A 21,274-nucleotide genomic window follows, 5' to 3' on the forward strand; every position below is an offset into this window, starting at 1 on the left:
TTTTAATTAAGAGCAGAAAAATATGTTTTGTCAAGTTACACAGAGCAGAAAGATTTATTTCAGTTTCACTTTGCACTTATGGGTATTGCCAAAGGCTGTTTTTCTTTATCTGAAGAATGTGTTTATATATTTTAAAGTTGAATGTATAACTCAGGTAGTATCAATGTCATGTAACCTGAGTTGAACAAGCACACCTGTTTGTGGTGACAAGTTTATTCTGCACACTAAATTGTTTTCCCCTCCTCCCCTCAAAGTTAACCTTTTACTGCAGTGGGCTAAATCAGGATCATGCAGAGTGATTCTTGGTAGTCTTAAACAAATCTACCTTAAAACAAAAGTATAGACCAAACACACATGGTTATGGGCTTAAAAAAAGAGGACACCTGTACCATGTCAGATATAGAAGTGAAATGTGTTAAATTTTGAGTTTGTATCCCAATATTTCACTTTTATATACATCACAGAAGACTGAAATATAACAAAACTGTTTGACATAGAAACACCAGATTTTTATTTTATTAAACATTTTTATAATCTTTATTAATTAAAGAAAAATATAAATAACATTCTACCCATGAGGCGAAAGAGGGAGCTTTTGGTCACTGACTGCAGGAAAGGGCTACTCACAATTTTTCTATCTTTTCTCTCCAGGCTGCCAAGCCTCAAAAAGGTGAATGTAAATCTCAAGGAACCAAACAATGACTGTATTATCTCTGTGGGAGAGATAACTGAGGGTACAGACTTTGACCTAAGCCACCATGAGCCCAAAGCTGTAGACAGTTCCCCAACCCCAGATCTGGATGAGGCCTCTCCAACCACAACCATGCCAGGACGCAAAACACAGCCTAACACTGGGGGTTCAGGGATTAGAGGTCAGGGGATGCCCCAGGTCATCCCGTCTAAACCAGGGGATAAAGTAGGACATGTTGCCAGTCGGTTAAAGAGCCCACCTCCTTCTGTTGGACCCAAGTCCAAAGCTAGCCTGGGCATGGCTAAGGGAAAGGGTCTCACAGATGGTGGAAAGTCGGGGGTTTCTAGTGGGGCTCCATCGCAAAGGACAATTAAAGATGGCGGCGAGAAAACAGGGGACATGCCGTCTACATCAAAGGGTCAACTCACTGCAGGAAAAACAGAGGTCACCGACAGCCCCAAGTCGAGAATCCCCAAAAAGTCATTATCAGAATCTGCATCAAAACCCCCAGTATCACCAGACACAACCTCAGTGGTTGATGTTTCAGTGGTTGTGCCTGTGTCTGGTTCCAAACAACAGAAAACTCCTGAACCTAAACATTTAATGATGAAAACAGACATAAAGCCTATCGTTGAGGAGGTGAAGGGAGTGGGTTCAGGAGAAAAACAAACTTTTGGGCCTGTTAAGTCAGAAGAGGTCTCACCTACTAAAGTACCACTCATGTCACCTGTCAAGTTCAGCAAAGACAAGAGCAAAGAGAGTTCAGATAAGGTTAACCTGGTCAATGGACTGGAGAAAGACCCAGAGGACAACACTACTACAAGTGAACCCAAAGATGTGAACAAACAGACTCCCACACGCCCAGACAGCAACAACAGCAGCATGATACCAAAGAGTCGGTTACCCAAAGCCCCTGACAACTCTTCGGTCAGAAAGGCAAAAAATGGCAAACCCCAAACCATCGACACAGGCAGTAAAAAGACCAAAACCACTGAGAGAGCATCAGGTGTCAATAGTAGGCCTTCCACACCAACCAGTCCAAAGCAGCAGGAGCTTCCCAGCCCAGAGGAAAGGCCCACAGATGAGACCCTGATCCCTGAACCTGAGAAGGGTAAGACAAATGTGTCTTACACATTTTAAACATGAAGTATTGATAAGATTCTCTGCTTGCTTATGGCATCTGTCTAGCTAACACACTTTAGCTGTGTGTTTAGTAGTGGTAATGTTTCAGAATTGTTTAATTGCTTTGATGGACTTGAGGTGTTGTACATTTCACATATTTTATAGAGGGATAGCTCTCATTTTGCATTGTATGATTAAAAATGAACCAACACACCGTTATACGAATTGTCTGACTAACTAATGTATCACCAACAGGAAGCAAGCTGCCTTGCCCTTTGCCAACAAACTTGCCCCAACGGCGCTCCAATAAGAGCACTCCACATGACGATGGTGACACACCCACCTCTCCCGCACTGGTACCAACCAAGTCAGAGAAACCTGCCTTCCTTAGACTGAAGAAGCAGAGTAACATCACATCTCCCACCATGAACAAGACTGCTGAGGATGCTGGGAGTTTGAAAAGTCCAGTGAAAGATCCAAGTGATTCTGTAACCATGGCTAGCAAGCTTCCGATGTTGCGTCAGAAACCCCCCCCTAAAGGAAAACCCAGCAAACCCCTTAAGAAATTTGAGCAAACTGTGAACTCTGAAACACTATCTGAAACACAATCTACATCTGTACAAGATCATGTGTCGCTGATCACAGATAACTCTCAGATAGAAGATCAACAAACCACACCAGCAACAGGCTCCTCACTAGCAGCAGACTGTAGCACTGAGCTTGTAAAATATCAAACCGATAAACCAGCAATCACTGGAACGAAGGAATCACTGAAGGACAGCAGTAGTAGTACACCTGAAACAAAACTGGATGCAAAATCGGAAATTGCCCAGGAAAAATCCCTGTCAGTCAGAACTACCTGTATTACACAGAAACAACAAACCAAACCACCCCCAGATCTCTCATCAGCGATTGGCAGTGACTATGTGGAAGCCTTAACAGATACACCACAGCTGCTGACAGGTAATGTAGAGCCAGGTGTCGTTGTGGAGAAACGCCCATCCGAACCAAGCCCCATTGTGTCTGCCTCAGGCACACCTACCCATGAGGAAGTAATAGATACATCTACCAAGCCTGCATTGACTGACCGCATTCATACTGACACTGACACCCGAACCAATCAGAAGAGTAATGAGAGCAATGACAATACCTCTACAGCATCAGAGAAGCTCATATCTGGTGCTGGAGAGGAAATAGGTAGTACGAATCAGCCTGTGGAAAATGGCCTGGATGAAGCTAAAGAAAGCTCACCCCAAAATGCCTCCACTGTGGTTGAAAGTGGAGATAGTCACAATATGGCAACACAGCCAAATCTGATTGGCTTGGAGGAAAAATCACAGGCACTAGCTAATGTTCAAACCCCAGATATAGTACCTATTGGTAATGCCATAGTTTCTGATATATCCGTAGTTTCTAGGGAAGAGAGTGAATTACAGAAGGAGGGAGAGCCAGTGAAGGTCTCAGACATTCTAACAAAGGGTGGGATTGTTCAGAAAACAGTTGAAAATGGAGAGGTCCAACTGAACAAAGAGGTTCCTTCACTGACACATAATTTGGCAAATGCACATAGGCAGCCACACAAAGGAAAGAAACAAGAGGACAAACCCCATGAGGCAGCCAATAAGAGTACCGTAACTAAGATGGACGCAAAACAGGAATCAAAGTCCATAACCACAAAGGCTAAGGAGAAGAAGGAGAAGGTGACAAAACAAGAAGATAGACCGAGTGAAGGAGTGACTAAAAACACAGTCTTTAAGATATTAGACACAAAACAGGAATCAAAAACCATAAGCACAAAATCTCAGGATGAGAAGGTATTGGTCCTCAAAGAACCCCCTAAAACTAAAAAAGCAACCCCCAATACTGAACTGCCTCTTCAGCCGCCAACTTCTCTGAAGCACCCCTCTGCCCTTAAACCTCTCCCTTTGAAACAGGCCTCTCCCTCCAGCTGGTTAGATGTGGAGCACAGATCCAAGCGGGAGCAGAAGAAGGAGACCAGGAGGAGGCTGGACTGTTCTGCCAGCGAGGATGAGAGTCTGGCTGAGTCTGACGATGTGGAGGACTTCATCAGGAGCATAAAGGAACTGGGCACCCCCTTTTCCCTGCCCTCCAAGAGGCACCACAGTCATCCCAAGACCCCCTCACCCCCCTTTAGTCTGCCCGCCATCAAGGAGGACCGCTTCGAGAACCCATTTGATGCTGAGGGCTTTCAGTTTGGCCTGAAGAAGAGGACGAAGGATAAAGTAACCCCGGCCATGTTGATAAAGAAACAGCCTCACAGGGAGGAGAAGACACGGACAAAACAGAATAGAGCAGAGGGTAGCCTTCTCTACAAAGCTCTCCAGTCTCCATCTAGAGCCCTGAGCAAACCAGGGTATCAAACAGACAGGAAAGATGGAGAGGTGGAAGTGAAGGTAGAAGTGAAGAGGGAGGTGGAGAAGGAAGAGGAGCAAGGGAAAGGAGAAGAAACCGGGCAGCTCTCGTTGCGGCTTGGAAGGATGTCCATACTGTCCAAATTGTTGAGTTCCCCCAAGACTTCCAGAAAAGGCAACGTGGATCCTTCCTCCTCAGTCTCTAATGGTGCTCCTCCTTCTCTTACAACCCAGGGCACAGTGCCAGGAAGGGCGGGCGGGAGCGGTATGGATCCAGGCCTGCTTGTGGGTGTGGGGGCAGCTTGTGAGTCAATAATCAGTCCCTCTTCACCTCCTTTGCCCTCATTCACTGAGCTAAAGCTACCAGATCACCTGGAGAAATATCTCAAGAAAGACAAAGGAGCTTCACAGAGTAATGTTACACAGAGTGCTTTGGTTAGTACTGTAATGGACCTAGGTCAGGGTGCTGGACTTCCTCCTCTAAATATGGGCGTAAAGGGACTTACGTTAGGACATCTTTCAGCCAATAACCACCTCCCAAAGGCCCCTCTGAATGGTCTTCTTACAGCCAACACAAAGGTAAGAGTCTCAGATGACTGCATGAAACCAACTGACAGTTTGGGGTTTTGCATTGTTGCTGTGTCTACCTTCTTTTATTTCTCTGTCTAAAATCTCTTTAGCCAGGTAGGGCAGACCGGGGTTGGTTGTCTCACAGGTTGGTCAATTTATGTCAGGATGACAAAACATTGAAGTGAGGGGAATTTATGTGTTCTTCTTCATAGGTAAAAAAATATATATAAAAGAAATATCCACGTATCCTCTATCCAACAGTTATGTTTGTTGAAAAGTTCTTATTTCGGAGTTCCTAGGTCAAGCCATGTGGTAACTAGCATCTTAATTAGGGGGTGGTTGGGGATGGTTGTCACATGGAATGTGGGTTGGTTGTCACTATCAACTCCGTTATAACAAATCCCAGTGAAGGTCTCAGACATTCTAACAAAGGGTGGGATTGTTCAGCTCTTTTGTGCTTGTGATATAAAAAGTTCCCTTCATTGCCTCTCTCACACATTTTTTCTGTCACTGGTGCTGAGAAATACGCACAAGAGTAAAAAGTGTGACACCAACCCCGTTCTCCCCTACTTTGACTAGATTTAGAAGTTATTTTACATAGAGACAATACAGAAGTGTATGATTAAGACACACACTACCGGTCAAAAGTTTTAGAACACCTACTCATTCAAGGGTTTTTCTTTATTTTTACTATTTTCTACATTGTAGAAATATAGTGAAGACATCAAAACTATGAAATAGCACATATGGAATCATGTAGTAACCAAAAAAGTGTTAAACAAATCAAAATATATTTATATTTGAGTTTCTTCAAATAGCCACCCTTTGCCTTGATGACAGCTTTGCACACTCTTGGCATTCTCTCAACCAGCTTCACCTGGAATGCTTTTCCAACAGTCTTGAAGGAGTTCCCACATATGCTGAGCACTTGTTGGCTGCTTTTCCTTCACTCTGCGGTCCGACTCATCCCAAACCATCTCAATTGGGTTGAGGTCAGGGCATTGTGGAGGCCAGGTCATCTGATGCAGCACTCCATCACTCTCCTTCTTGGTATAATAGCCCTTACACAGCCTGGAGGTGTGTTGGGTCATTGTCCTGTTGAAAAACAAATGATAGTCCCACTAAGCCCAAACCAGATGCAATGGCGTATCGCTGCAGAATTCTGTAGTAGCCATGCTGGTTAAGTGTGCCTTGAATTCTAAATAAATCACTGACCGTGTCACCAGCAAAGCACCCCCACACCATAACACTTCCTTCTCCATGCTTTGCGGTGGGAAATACACATGCGGAGATCATCCGTTCACCCACACCTCGTCTCCCAAAGACATGGTGGTTGGAACCAAAAAGGCTGGTAACTAATGAACTTGTCCTCTGCAGCAGAGGTAACTCTGGGTCTTCCATTCCTGTGGCGGTCCTCATGAGAGCCATTTTCATCATAGCGCTTGATGGTTTTTGCAACTGCACTTGAAGAAACTTTAAAAGTTCTTGAAATTTTCCGAATTGACTGACCGTCTTTCTCTTTGCTTATTTGAGCTGTTCTTACCATAATATGGACTTGGTCTTTTACCAAATAGGGCTATCTTCTGTATACCACCCCTACCTTGTCACAGCACAACTGATTGGCTCAAATGATTAAGAAGGGAAGAATTTCCACAAATTAACTTTTAAGAAGGCACACCTGTTAATTGAAATGCATTCCAGGTGACTACCTCATGAAGTTTGTTGAGAGAATGCCAAGAGTGTACAAAGCTGTCATCAAGGCAAGGGGTGGCTATTTGAAGAATCTCAAATATAAAATATATTTTGATTTGTTTATAACTTTTTTTGGTTACTACATGATCCCATATGTGTTGTTTTATAGTTTTGATGTTTTCACTATTATTGTACAATGTAGAAAATAGTATAAATAAAGAAAAATGAGTAGGTGTTCTAAAACTTTTGACCGATTAGTATAGCTATGGTTGTCTCTACCTGCTTCTATTATATTCGCTCAGTACCGTCACTGCTTTACTGCTTCAAACCGATAATTCACTTTAACAACTGAATGAGTTTTGACCTGCAAGGCATTATTTTATGGGATGGGCAGGTCCTTCAGAAACGGTTCACCTTGTACAAAGTTCTGGCAGTGACAGTATTATCTATCCCCAGGGCAACGCATCATTAAATCACCTCAGGTCCAGCTTTTTCTTTTGGAATGTTGAAATCCATTCACAAGTTTTAGATCTTTACAAGTTGTCTCTTAGAAACAAGCCATACATTGTTTACAAGGAAAGACTAGAAGAAAAGGCATTCTTCACAATACATGTTTCATATACGTCCAGAACGACCTCATTTTGTGCACCGGTTTTTTATCAACATGCGAATAGCCCTACTTCTCTCATGCTGTTCTGTTTATATGATCCAGATGCCATGATTGCCATCTTACTTCCTTCCCAGCAAGGAAGCAGGGGGTGTAGACCAACAGTGTTTTCTTCTTACACACCAAATACCGTGTAGATGACTAACTATTGATGTTCTTAAGCTGGCAAATTTTTAACTGCTACTCTTTTGAGTTATTTTTATCAGGAGGCGGTCCATAGTTTTGTCGGGAGTACAGGAAATACACAGGACACTTCTGCTTTTCCACCCCCCAGTCCCTCAGAAGAAAATGAAAGACAGCATGCTCTCTTTTCCTTTGCAGATTCCAGAAGCGAGAGGGTTTCATAAACGGCCTGGGAAGGTACAGTTGACTTTACATTAAACTAACTAACCAATATCCAGTGTTTTACAGTAACACACTGATATTATAATATGATGCAAGGTATACACCTAGTGGTGTTTTGGAGAGTTCTAAATTATTTACTCTCATATAATTATTCATATTTCATGGTGATAATCTGGATAGATATTTGATAAAACAACATCTGCAGTAGTCAATTCTATTTTACACACTAAAAATAAATGGTTCTATATAGTGCCAAATAAGGGCTATTTGGCTCGTAACGATAGTGGATCCCATTTTGGTGTTATATAGAACCGTTTTTTGAAGGTTCTATAAGGAACCATGCTCATAATGTTCTAAATGGAACCTTTATTGTGATTTAAAGAACCATATCCTAAGGTTCTATAAAGAACCAATAAATAAAGGTTCTATATAGCACCAAAAAGGGTTCCGCTATCATTATAACCCTTTTTGGTGCTATATAGAACTGTTTTCAATGGTTCTTTACCGAACCTTTATGGAGAATGGTTTTATAAAGAAACTTTCTCAATCTACAAAACCTTTTGAAGAACCATCAGGATTTTTTATTCTGGTTAGCCATGTTATATTGTAAAAAAAAAACCTAGGTGTCCTTATTTTGTTAATAACAAGTTGAATCAGGTGTGCGTGTGCTAGCTCTGGAACGGCTGGGTGTCCCTAGGAGAGAATTCAGAACCACTAATTTAGACAACGGTTCTCAATTGACGCAAGGCCATACGTGAGTTTTTCACTAGGCACCATCACTGGCCATAGTCATATTTAATATGTAACAGATTAGATCAACTGGAATGACACTCACTCACGGTTGCACAAAAAGATATGGGTGCAAACCTCACCCCAAAATATTCTAATGAGCCACCGCCCCTACACTTTAATTATCACTAAAACAGGAAATAAGCCTTTTCTGAACTGCAAAGAACCATTGAAGGGCTCAAAGGGTTCTTTGAGTCATTATGGTTCCACATAGAACAATCACCCTTCCCAAAGAACCCTTGAGGAACCCTCTTTTCTAAGTGTGTTTAAGAAATTGCAAGTGGCCATGATACAATCACCAAGTGTCACATGTAATGACCATGAGATATACTTACTGTCAATCTCTACTCCCTGTTGTAGATAGTGCTCCATGAGCAGGCTCAGTTTGAAGGAGAGGCCTACGAGGTGTTTGGCGACGTGGAGGATGCCTCCATGATGAAGCTGTCTCCTGTCATCTCAGTCAGGGTCATCAGGGGATGGTAAGACTGTTTGTGGGGGACAGCATTCTTTCCCTCGTTCCCTCACTCTTTATTCCATCAATAGATGCTTAGATTCATAAAAATCTCACACACATAAAAATGTTATTGACTTGACACAATCCTTTATGAATTGATGAATGTCTCATATTAACAAAGCATGACAGCAACTCTAAACATATTGTCACTGTTATGAACATGCCTGTGTGTCATCTGTCATCACTTCCTGTCTGTGTAGCTGGCTGCTATATGAGAAGCCAGGGTTCCAGGGGCGGACCATCGCCTTGGAGGAGGGCCCCATGGAGCTTGTCAACGTGTGGGCAGAGGAGGTGACATCAGGGGCACTGGACCAGATGGGTCAGCCTGTCCCAACTTCACCCATGATCATTGGATCCATCCGCCTGGCTGTGAGGGACTACAGTTTACCTCAGATTGACCTGTACACTGAGGTGAATGGTCTGGGGAGGATGTCATCATTCTGTGACGACACCATTGAGATCTGTTCCTATGGGAACATACAGAACACCGGCTCCATCAAGGTCCACTCTGGAGTGTAAGTTCTACCCTCATACCAACAAGGTTGAAGGTCCAAATCATAGTCCAGATATTGCTATAATATTAAATTGAATCCAGTATACTGTACTACATCGCCCCAGCAGGCTTGCTATTGCTCAAAAGCGTGTTGAAATGGATGAAACAGTGTGCAAACTATCATTTTTCATGTTCACTCACTATTGTGTGTATGCGTTATTGTTGGCAACTCTTCTCATAGACGGAGCTTACGTCACTTTAGATATACCGTGTCATATGAAATACACAATAAGACCTGAGAGTGTATTGGTCTGGCATCTTCTGTTTCCTCAGTGGAATGCAGGCTGGGCTGTTTGTTTGTTGGAGTGACTTAAACCTGCAGTTAGATGTTTTCACTCAGTCACACAAACTGTTGTTGTTTTCTATATACAGTAGTTACCTTGGTGATTTTATATATGTGACCGACCGGCTCGATTCGGTCTTATGTAGCAAAATTTGAAATGGTGCTTTTTACATTGGATAAAAGTAGAGACTCAGAGCTAGAAAATGGTATTTCATACACTACAGTTAAGGAACAATGGGAAAGTAATTCTGCTTTGAAAGTTGATAAACTTGTAACCTCACTTTTGAGAAAATGGCCTTTGAATGTTTTGGTACACCTACTGGAGACCTCTTTGTCTACACCCATTCAGCATCATTCACACCCTCTTAAGCTTTAGCCCCACCCATCTCTTTAAGGGTTGATCCAAGTGTTCTGTCTTAACAACAGCAGTCAAGCACCCGAGCTAACTGGCTAACGTTGGTTAGCTTGCTAGCTACTACCAGATACAAATGCGAGAACAGCTTACTCTGACCATTTTACTCGCCCTAGCAGAGCTGGTTAGGCTGTTTTTATGTTATCCAGAGCATAGTGTTGAGCGTTTGTAAATTTGTCAGTTATTCTGTGCTCTGGCACACTCAGATGAGAGTGCTCTAAAATCGGAGTAGATAGCCAGAGCGAATTTACCAGCTACATCTATCAACAGTTGTTGTAATGACATCATTACCATTCTATTGAAATTGTTACTTGCATAGTAGAGTCTTTTGGTAAGACATGTAGCTAGCTAGCTAGCTAAACAATGAACCATAATCCAAACTTATTACATTACTAACCTGCATGAATTTGCACGTAGCTAACCAACAGGTTCAATGTTAGCTAGCATTAGGCTATAACTAGCAAAGCAAATGGCTCTGAGAAACAAATAATATTAATACACAGATCATACACGTAACGTTAGCTGACCTAACAACAGCAGTCAAGCACCCAAGATAACTGGCTGACGTTGGCTAGCTTGCTAGCTACTTCCAGACACAAATGGGAGAACAGCTCACTCTGACCATTTTACTCACCCTATTGAAATGGATACTTGCATAGTGGAGTCTTTTGTTAACTTCTTTTGGCTTGGGGGCGCTATTTTCACGTCCGGATGAAAAGTGTGCCCAAAGTAAACTGCCTGCTACTCAGGCCCAGAAGCTAGAATATGCATATAATTGGTAGATTTGGATAGAAAACACTCTAGTTTCTAAAACTGTTTGAATAATGTCTGTGAGTAAAACAGAACTGATTTGGCAGGCGAAACCCCGAGCACAATCCATCCAGGGAAATTTTGTTTGGAGGTCAATCTGTTTTCCATTGGTTTTCTATGGTAAGCCGTTTTAATAGAAATATGCTTGCAGTTCCTATAGCTTCCACTAGATGTCAACAGTCTTTAGAAATTGGTTGATGTTTTTCTTTAGAGAAATGAAGAAGTACAGCTTTTCAGAACGAGGGTCCAGCCTAGGGCTCTCTAATGTTTTGATGCGCGTGACCAGGAACGCGCTTTCTTTGTTTTCCTCCGGAATTGAACACAGTTTATCCTGTCTTAAATTGTATCGATTATTTACATAAAAAAAATACCTAAAGTTGTATTAGGAAAGTTGTTTGAAATGTTTGGATCAAGATTACAGGTAATTTATAAGATATTTTGTAGTCATGTTGCGCGAGTTGGAACCGGTGTTTTTTTTTAAATGAAACGCGCCAAATAAATTGACATTTTGGAGATATAACGATGGAATTAATCGAACAAAAGGACCATTTGTGATGTTTATGGGACATATTGGAGTGCCAACAGAAGAAGTTCTTCAAAGGTAAGATATGAATTGAATCGTTATTTCTGACTTTTGTGTCGCGCCTGGCGGGTTGAAATCTGATTTCCATGTGTTGGTATGCTGGGTGCTGTCCTCACATTATCGCATGGTTTGCTTTCGCCGTAAAGCCTTTTTGAAATCTGACACGGTGGCTAGATTAACAAGAAGTTGAGCTTTAATTTGGTGTATTGCACTTGTGAATGTATGAAAGTTCAATATTTTTTTAAACATTTTTTTTTATTTGGTGCTCTGCCATTTCACCGGATGTTGTCAAATCGATCCTGTTAACAGGATTTGAGCCATAAGGAGTTATTAAGACATGTAGCTAACTAACTAAACAATGAACCATAATCCCAACTCATGAACGTTACTACCCTGCATGATTCTGCAGGTAGCTAACTAACCAGGTTCAATGTTAGCTTGCTAACATTAAGCTATAACTAGCAAAACAAATGGCTCTGAGATACAAATAATATTACTACACAGATCATACACGTAATGTCAGCTAGCGAGCCAGCCAGCTAACGTTAGCTAGCTAGCTAACAGTACACTAACTTAAAATGAAAACGACTTTCTGACAAAAATGTGAAATGTGTAATATCTGAAAATGTAGCTAGCTAGACTATCTTACCCATATGGATGGACACTTCTCCCTCTCTCACGGATGCCATGGTTGCCCTTAGTTTGAAGATGTAATCCTGAGACAGGTGTTTTCTCCTTAGCTATCAGACTCTAATTCCACTGATTTCAAAACTCGGTCCTCCAGAAAGTGGAGAGCAACACTTATGCATTTCTACTATGAAATATATATTTTTTAAAGCCACATTAGACAGGATTACCTACACATAACGTTACTGACCAGCTCAAATAGACAGAAGTGTACTGCATGGCAGACCAATCCGAATTAATTTCTGTCAGTGGAATTTTCTATCCCAATGATAATAATTAACAATCAATAAGCCTTGACTAATCCCCAAGGTTTGTAAGACACTCGGTTAAGAATAATTAGGCAAGGACTCAGCTTTCTGCAAAAGGTTTGTACGGTTTATTCAGAGAACGTTCTGAAGTCCATTACACAAAGACATTCATTATATGCTAACTCTCCACTTACGCACATACCTCCACACAAACAGTAGGTGAGTTGTATCCCTCCCTGGAGTTCTCATCACTGTTAACCTCTCTGGGACATCTGGGATGCTAGCGTCCCACCCGCGGGACACACTATCAACAGCCAGTGAAATAGCAGGGCAGCAAATTCAAAACAACAAAAATCTCATAATTCAAATTTCTCAAACATACAAGTATTATACACCATTTTAAAGATAAGATTCTCCTTAATCTAACCACAGTGTCCGATTTCAAAAAGGCTTTACGGCGAAAGCATAAAATTAGATTATGTTAGGACAGCGCCGAGACAAGAAAAACCACACAGCCATTTTCCAAGCAAGGAGAGGCGTCACAAAAACCAGAAATACAGCTAAAATGAATCACTAACCTTTGATGATCTTCATCAGATGACACTCCCAGGACTCAATGTTAAAAAATACATGTATGTTTTGCTTGATAAAGTTCATATTTATATCCATAAACCCTATTTTACATTGGCGTGATGTTCAGAAAATGTATTCCCACCAAAACCCTCCGGTGAATAAGCACATCAATTTACAAAAATACTAATCATAAAGGTTGATAAACTTTACAACAGTTATTGAAAGAATTATAGATATACTACTCCTTAATGCAACCGCTGTGTCAGATTTTAAAATAGCTTTACGGCGAAAGCACATTTTTCAATATTCTGAGTACAGAGCTCAGCCATCAAAGCAAGCTATACAGTTACCCGCCAAGTTCTGGAGACAACTAAACTCAGAATTAGTATTATAAATCTTCCCATACCTTTGCTGATCTTCGTCGGAATGCACTCCCAGGACTCCCACGAGAAATGTTATTTTTGTTCGAAATACTCCATATTTATGTCCAAGTACCTCCGTTTTGTTCGCGCGTTCAGATCACTAATCCAAAGGCATAACGCAAGAGCGCAAAACCAGAGATGAAAAGTCAAATAGTTCCATTACCGTTCATAGAAACATGTCAAACGATGTTTACAATCAATCCTTAGGGTCTTTTTAACATAAAACTTTGATAATATTCCAACCGGACAATAGCGTATTCATTACAGAGGAAAAAGAAGGAGCGGCGCGCCAACGTGCCCGCGCAGTAAACAACTCACTGGTCCCAGGCAGTCCACTGATTGACTGAGCTCCTATTCTCTGCCCAGTAACAAGTTTCTAAAGGCTGTTGACAGCCAATGGAAGCCTTAGGAAGTGCAAAATGACCCCACAGACACTGTAGTTTCGATAGGGATTAGATAGAAAAACTACAAGTCACTTCCTGGTTGGATTTTTTCTCAGGTTTTTGCCTGCCATATGAGTTCTGTTATACTCACAGACATCATTCAAACAGTTTTAGAAACTTCAGTGTTTTCTATCCAAAACTACTAATAATATGCATATCCTACCTTCTGGGCCCGAGAAGCAGGCAGTTTAATTTGGGCACGCCTTTCATCCGGATGTCAAAATACTGCCCCCTATCCTAGAGAAGCTAATCACTACCCAGTGCTGTCTGTTCCTTTCCCCCGAGATTAGAGAGACCTTGAGGGTCACTCCCTTTCTTTTCTAAGTTACTCAAAGTTCCTCAGCTGTTGGGTCAATCACAGTCTACTTGTTGTTTTCTTAGGCCCACTAACACACACACATTTCATTTTTGTCCCGGGCCTCTACGAGACCTTATGGGCCTTTCGATTAGTACTTTAATTATTCATTATACATGCTACATAACTACTAAGTGGTTACGTGACAGGGTTGGATTCTTTAATCATTTACCTTTAAGCATATTATTCCCTTATCAATCTCTTGGCATGTCCAGCCCACTCATTATCTCAGCAAATCATGGCTAGCGGGAAGGTTGCTTCATTTTTCTGTGGCTAAACCAACTAGGCTTGTAATTTAACAATATTTTTCGTATTTACAGATGACATACATGTTTGTTATTAAGACACATGAAGTTCATTTTGCATTTTGATAAAAATAAAAAAAGTTTATGTTCAAATGGCTCTCCTGTGAAGTAGTGACGTGCAACATACGTCTAGTCTCCTGAAACGAGTCACATATATCGTCATTTTAGATATAGTTTAGGATATCTACTCATGTCTGTCTTCTCAGGTATGAAGCAGAATCACGGGGCTAACACCCTGAACTTGTATTGGGATTTTTTTTTAATGACTAGCAAGTGTCTAATCTGTGTGTGTGTGTGTGTGTGTGTGTGTGTGTGTGTGTGTGTGTGTGTGTGTGTGTGTGTGTGTGTGTGTGTGTGTGTGTGTGTGTGTGTGTGTGTGTGCGCCTTTTCCCCGTCCCGTAGCTGGCTGGTGTATGGTGACCCAGGGTTTGGGGGTCTGCTAGCGGTGTTAGAGGTGGGAGAGTATCCCTGTCCAGAGACCTGGGGATTCCCTCAGCCCTTCATCGGATCTCTGAAACCCCTCAAAATGGTATCATTATGGCATCCTTACTTATTTTCTGAAAATCACTTTCCCCATATAGGTTCTACTGTTTTATCTTTATGATGTTAAAAGCCTACTCTGTGGTTTTCCGTGTCTTACAGGGTGGGATAAAGGTGGAGCATTCTAATGAAGTAAAGGTAGGTTTCCCCTCTGTGAATTCTTCTGTTTTATAGCTATTTCCATGGCCATTCATATTTACATCAATGTTTAAGGATGAAAAAAATAAACATAGTCAGTGAATGACAGTGGGAAGTTTCAACAACTGCAAGAGCCTCTTATCACAAAACTCATAATATACAATTGCTTGTATAATGTTAGTCTTGTGACACGGCCGAAGACGAGCTGTGATATGATGACATGGCATATTATTATAGCACCACAGCCATCCTAAATCCTCTGCCTTATCAAATCTGTCCATTGTGAATCAGACAGACAGGCCTGTTGTTGCAGGTGAATTGGCCAGTGACTAGTGAGAGAACTATGTGTGCACTGGCAGCTCTATGGACACATGGCACCAGTGTGCTGTCTCTGCATGCTCTCACTCTCTCTGTCTAACCCAGAAGACAGGCCTGTGCTTACCAGTAGAGCTGTTTGTTTAGGTCAAGTTCAATAGTCAATCTAAAATGTAGAAATATGCAAGCGCAGTTTATGCGTTTCAAGGGGCTGATAATGTAGTTGTCTGGCAAAGTATGTGCTGAACATTTGTGTATCCATTCAAGCATATGATTCATTTATAGGTTAGGAAAAAGTACCACGTAGACATCTGGGCTTAAATTACACTGACAGACAGGCAGTGGTGAAATACAGTATGTTTTGGCCAGATGGCACAGGGCCTAGGGAGTTGGAATCTGTGGTATGAGGAGCATGTAGCTCTGGCATGGGGATGGGGACGGGCATGGAGAACACTGCCCACCTCAGCACATCAGCCTAAACTTAAACCCCTTCTCTCCCCCTCAGGCTCTGGTGTTCGAGAGGCCGTGCTTCGAGGGCAAGTGTGTGGAGATTGACGATGATGTGTACGACTTCAGAGAGGGAGGAGATGAGGAAGATGGGGGGGAGGAGGAGGAGGAGGAGGAGGAAGAAGGGAATCCAGTCAAAAGGAAGACATTGTGTTCTGTGGGATCCCTCAAGATCCTTAGAGGACTGTAAGTACTTGTGGTTGATCTCAGCTGACATACTGTACAGTAAGGAATAATGTTGTAGAATTGTGTATCTTATCTAACTATGTTATTAACCTATCATAACACAGATTAACGGTTTATTAATTCTGTACTGTATTGGGTTGTATGTACTCGAAAATCACCCTCCTGATTGTCCCTGTAGCTGGGTGGGCTATGATGAGCCAGACTTTGAGGGTCACCAGTATCTCCTGGAGGAGGGGGAGTACCCTGACTGGAGGGAGTGGGGAGGCTACGGAGATCAGCTCCTGTCACTACGCCCTGTATGCACTGTAAGTATTGCAACTCTATTCAGAGCTATGTGAACATGACCATGGTTTAACTCTGTTTAATCTATTTCCGACCTGTCTTTGATTGGTTTTGATGATTCAAAGTATGAATGGTCAGGTAGTTAAAAAGATGGGTCTACTTTGATCTTGTTAATCCAGAGGGGCCATTTGAATGGTGTTTGTGTGTACATTCCCTGTGTTGTAGGACTTCCTGTCTCCCCATGTGAAGCTATTCAGTGAGAGGGACTTTGGGGAGAGAGGGGTCCACATGGACCTGCTGGGGCCTGTCACTAACATGGAGGACACCTGCTGCGGCCCCAAGACGCAGTCCATCAATGTCCAGGGTGGAGTGTAAGTCAAATTCTCTGACAGTCCTATGTAGCAGGCCTTGCATCTACTGAAACACGGTGTGTCACAACTGCACCAAGGCTTGGGCTTGCTGTGCTAGAGATATATAGGTGGGTCACTCCTATCCTCTTTCCTCTTATTGCACGCTTTTAATTTGCATACTTATCCAAGATGGCATAGCAGTCAGACATCCTCATCTTGTCGTGTCCCATTTATATATATATTTACATCTTTTCTTCGCATATCTTTTTATATATTTTTTTCTAAAAACTCAACTTCAAAACACTCTCCTGCAACCCACCTCAACAGTTAAAAAAAGAAAGTATTATTTACCTCAAATCTGAAATCCACAACAGAAGCTAGCCAGAAGTTAGCCAGTTCACTAGCTAACGTTAGAATTCAGCTAACCACGGTTGGCGGTCATCAGCTATCCTTTAGCTCAAAAAGCTATCACCAGTTTTGTACAACACGACTCAGACCAGAGCATACCGGACCTATTTTCTCTCCATATCCCTGGATTTCTACAGCAAGCTCTGGACATTTACACCTTGATCTTGCAGCTGGCTAGCTGCTATCTGAGTGACTATTGGCTAACGTCGGTCCCGGAGCTAACATCAACTATTCCGGAGCTAGCCAGCTGAAGAGTTCCATCAGCCATTCCTGGGCTACAATCACCTATCCGGACCCGTTTTACTGCCGATGCGGAGCCCCATCGGGCCTTCACGACTGGACTACCGATGTTATCTGCCCGAGGGAGTTATCCAACTGGCCCAAATCCTGGCTTAGGAAGACCACCAAAAACTCTGAAATCTCCATCCCTAACTACAACATTTTCAGACAAGATAGAACGGCCAAAGGGGGCGGTGTTGCAATCTACTGCAGAGATAGCCTGCAGAGTTCTGTCCTACTATCCAGGTCTGTACCCAAACAATTTGAACTTCTACTTTTAAAAATCCACCTCTCTAAAAACAAGTCTCTCACAGTTGCCGCCTGCTATAGAACACCCTCTCCCCCCAGCTGTGCTCTGGACACCATATGTGAACTGATTGCCCCCCATCTATCTTCAGAGCTTGTGCTGCTAGGTGACCTAAACTGGGAAATGCTTAACACCCCGGCCATCCTACAATCTAAGCTTGATGCCCTCAATCTCACACAAATGATCAATGAACCTACCAGGTACTACCCCAAAGCTGTAAACACGGGCACCCTCATAGATATCATCCTAACCAACTTGCCCTCTAAATACACCTCTGCTGTTTTCAACCAAGATCTCAGCGATCACTGCCTCATTGCCTGCATCCGTAATGGGTCAGCGATCAAACGACCTCCACTCATCACTGTCAAACGCTCCCTGAAACACTTCAGCGAGCAGGCCTTTCTAATCAACCTGGCACGGGTATCCTGGAAGGATATTGACCTCATCCCTTCAATAGAGGATGCCTGGTTATTTAAAAAAATGCCTTCCTCACCATCTTAAATAAGCATGCCCCATTCAAGAAATGTAGAACCAGGAACAGATATAGCCCTTGGTTCTCTCCAGACCTGACTGCGCTTAACCAACACAAAAACATCCTGTGGCGTTCTGCAATAGCATCGAACAGCCCCCGGGATATGCAACTTTTCAGGGAAGTTAGAAACCAATATACACAGGCAGTTAGAAAAGCAAAGGCTAGCTTTTTCAAGCAGAAATTTGCTTCCTGCAACACAAACTCAAAAAAGTTCTGGGACACTGTAAAGTCCTTAGAGAATAAGAGCACCTCCTCCCAGCTGCCCACTGCACTGAGGATAGGAAACTCTGTCACCACCGATAAATCCACTATAATTGAGAATTTCAATAAGCATTTTTCTACGGCTGGCCATGCTTTCCACCTGGCTACCCCTACCCCGGTCAACAGCACTGCACCCCCCACAGCAACTCCCCAAGCCTTCCCCATTTCTCCTTCTCCCAAATCCAGTCAGCTGATGTTCTGAAAGAGCTGCAAAATCTGCCTTGGCTTTTCTAACTGCCTGGCTTTTCTAACTGACAATCTGGACCCTTTCTTTCTAAAATGATCTGCCGAAATTGTTGCAACCCCTATTACTAGCCTGTTCAACCTCTTTCGTGTAGTCTGAGATTCCCAAAGATTTGAAAGTAGCTGTGGTCATCCCCCTCTTCAAAGGGGGGTACACTCTTGACCCAAACTGCTACAGACCTATATCTATCCTACCCTGCCTTTCTAAAGTCTTCGAAAGCCAAGTCAACAAACAGATTACCGACCATTTCGAATCCCACCGCACCTTCTCCGCTATGTAATCTGGTTTCAGAGCTGGTCATGGGTGCACCTCAGCCACGCTCGAGGTCCTAAACGATATCTTAACCGCCATCGATAAGAAACAATACTGTGCAGCCGTATTCATTGACCTGGCCAAGGCATTCGACTGTCAATCACCATATACTCATCGGCAGACTCAATAGCCTTGGTTTCTCAAATGATTGCCTCGCCTGGTTCACCAACTACTTCTCTGATAGAGTTCAGTGTGTCAAATCGGAGGGCCTGTTGTCCGGGCCTCTGGCAGTCTCTATGGGGGTGCCACAGGGTTCAATTCTTGGGCCGACTCTTTTCTCTGTATACATCAATGATGTCGCTCTTGCTGCTGGTGATTCTCTGATCCACCTCTACGCAGACGACACCATTCTGTATACTGGCCCTTCTTTGGACACTGTGTTAACTACCCTCCAGACGAGCTTCAATGCCATACAACTCTCCTTCCGTGGCCTCCAACTGCTCTTAAACGCAAGTAAAACTAAATGCATGCTCTTCAACTGATCGCTGCCCGCACGTCCAGCATCACTACTCGGGACGGTTCTGACTTAGAATATGTGGACAACTACAAATACCTAGGTGTCTGGTTAGACTGTAAACTCTCCTTCCAGACTCACATGAAACATCTCCAATCCAAAGTTAAATCTAGAATTGGCTTCCTATTTCGCACGAAAGCATCTTTCACTCATGCTGCCAAACATACCCTCGTAAAACTGACCATCCTACCAATCCTCGACTTCGGCGATGTCATTTACAAAATAGCCTCCAATACCCTAATCAATAAATTGGATGCAGTCTTTCACAGTGCCATCCGTTTTGTCACCAAAGCCCCATACTACCCACCACTACGACCTGTACGCTCTCGTTGGCTGGCCCTCGCTTCATACTCGTCGCCAAACCCACTGGCTCCAGGTCATCTACAAGACCCTGCTAGGTAAAGTTCCCCCTTATCTCAGCTCGCTGGTCACCATAGCAGCACCCACCTGTAGCACGCGCTCCAGCAGGTATATCTCTCTGGCCACCTCCAAAGCCAATTCCTCCTTCGGTCGCCTCTACTTCCAGTTCTCTGCTGCCAATGACTGGAATGAACTACAAAAATCTCTAAAACTGGAAACACTTATCTCCCTCACTAGCTTTAAGCACCAGCTATCAGAGCAGCTCACAGATTACTGCACCTGTACATAGCCCATCTATAATTTAGCCCAAACAACTACCTCCTCCCCTACTGTGTTTATTTATTTTGCTCCTTTGCTCCCCATTATTTCTATTTATACTTTGCACTTTCTTCCACTGCAAATCTACTATTCCAGTGTTTTACTTGCTATATTGTATTTACTTCGCCACCATGGCCTTTTTTGCCTTTACCTCCCTTACCTCACCTCACTTGCTCACTTTGTATATAGACTTATTTTTCTACTATATTATTGACTGTATGTTTGTTTTACTCCGTGTGTAACTCTGTGCTGTTGTATGTGTCAAACTGCTTGCTTTATCTTGGCCAGGTCGCAATTGTAAATGAGAACTTGTTCTCAACTTGCCTACCTGGTTAAATAAAGGTGAAATAAAATAAATAAATAATGAACTCACACACACACACACACACACACACACACACACACACACACACACACACACACACACACACACACACACACACACACACACACACACACACACACACACAGCACTGGAGGGCACAAACATGAAAGAGGTGTGTGAATGTCACGCTTAGTAAAGTAATACTGAACGCTAGACAATGGGCGGAGGAATGAGAGCGCTCTCTAGGGCTATATATTCTAAAAGATGAGATTAGTGTGTAAAAGCACAGTGCTCGAGTCAATATCAAAACTCTATGAGCTTTGTACGTTTTTCGAAAGGGAGTGGCCATGTTCCAGACATGAATTGAATCACCTTCAGCTTCATTAGCTATTAGCAGGATGGATGCCGGTGCTCTTTTGTATACGGTATATTCCGTTGTCACAGTGGTTCATAAGCTATCACAAAAGCCTCTGCGTTAGAATGAAATTAGAACTTTCACTTTCATTTTAATGTATCAAACTATTTAGTTATGTAAGGCCAGATTGTGACCCCAGTTAAGTGCATGTAAATGGAACAGAATTCCTTTTTATGCACTTGTCTTTCTTTGTGTAATCTGACCTTGAATTTAAGCATGAGAATAGCATGCTATTCTCACATAGT

At 42.7% G+C, this 21,274-nt stretch overlaps 1 protein-coding gene across 8 annotated transcripts in view; it reads left to right on the forward strand.

Annotated features, from left to right (window-relative positions):
• LOC115162488 (beta/gamma crystallin domain-containing protein 1) overlaps positions 1-21,274 on the forward strand; it is a 58,691-nt gene that overhangs the window by 29,321 nt on the left and 8,096 nt on the right. For all 8 annotated transcript variants that reach the window (XM_029713829.1, XM_029713831.1, XM_029713835.1 and 5 more), the window contains 10 exons: positions 652-1,802; positions 2,069-4,764; positions 7,436-7,474; positions 8,609-8,727; positions 8,963-9,277; positions 14,839-14,965; positions 15,079-15,114; positions 15,935-16,122; positions 16,301-16,427; positions 16,630-16,775. In XM_029713829.1, coding sequence (XP_029569689.1) covers positions 652-1,802; positions 2,069-4,764; positions 7,436-7,474; positions 8,609-8,727; positions 8,963-9,277; positions 14,839-14,965; positions 15,079-15,114; positions 15,935-16,122; positions 16,301-16,427; positions 16,630-16,775 — 4,944 coding nt within the window. The remainder of the gene's footprint in view (positions 1-651; positions 1,803-2,068; positions 4,765-7,435; positions 7,475-8,608; positions 8,728-8,962; positions 9,278-14,838; positions 14,966-15,078; positions 15,115-15,934; positions 16,123-16,300; positions 16,428-16,629; positions 16,776-21,274) is intronic.

This window comes from Salmo trutta, chromosome 25, assembly GCF_901001165.1.
Source record: "Salmo trutta chromosome 25, fSalTru1.1, whole genome shotgun sequence".
NCBI lineage: Eukaryota > Metazoa > Chordata > Actinopteri > Salmoniformes > Salmonidae > Salmo > Salmo trutta.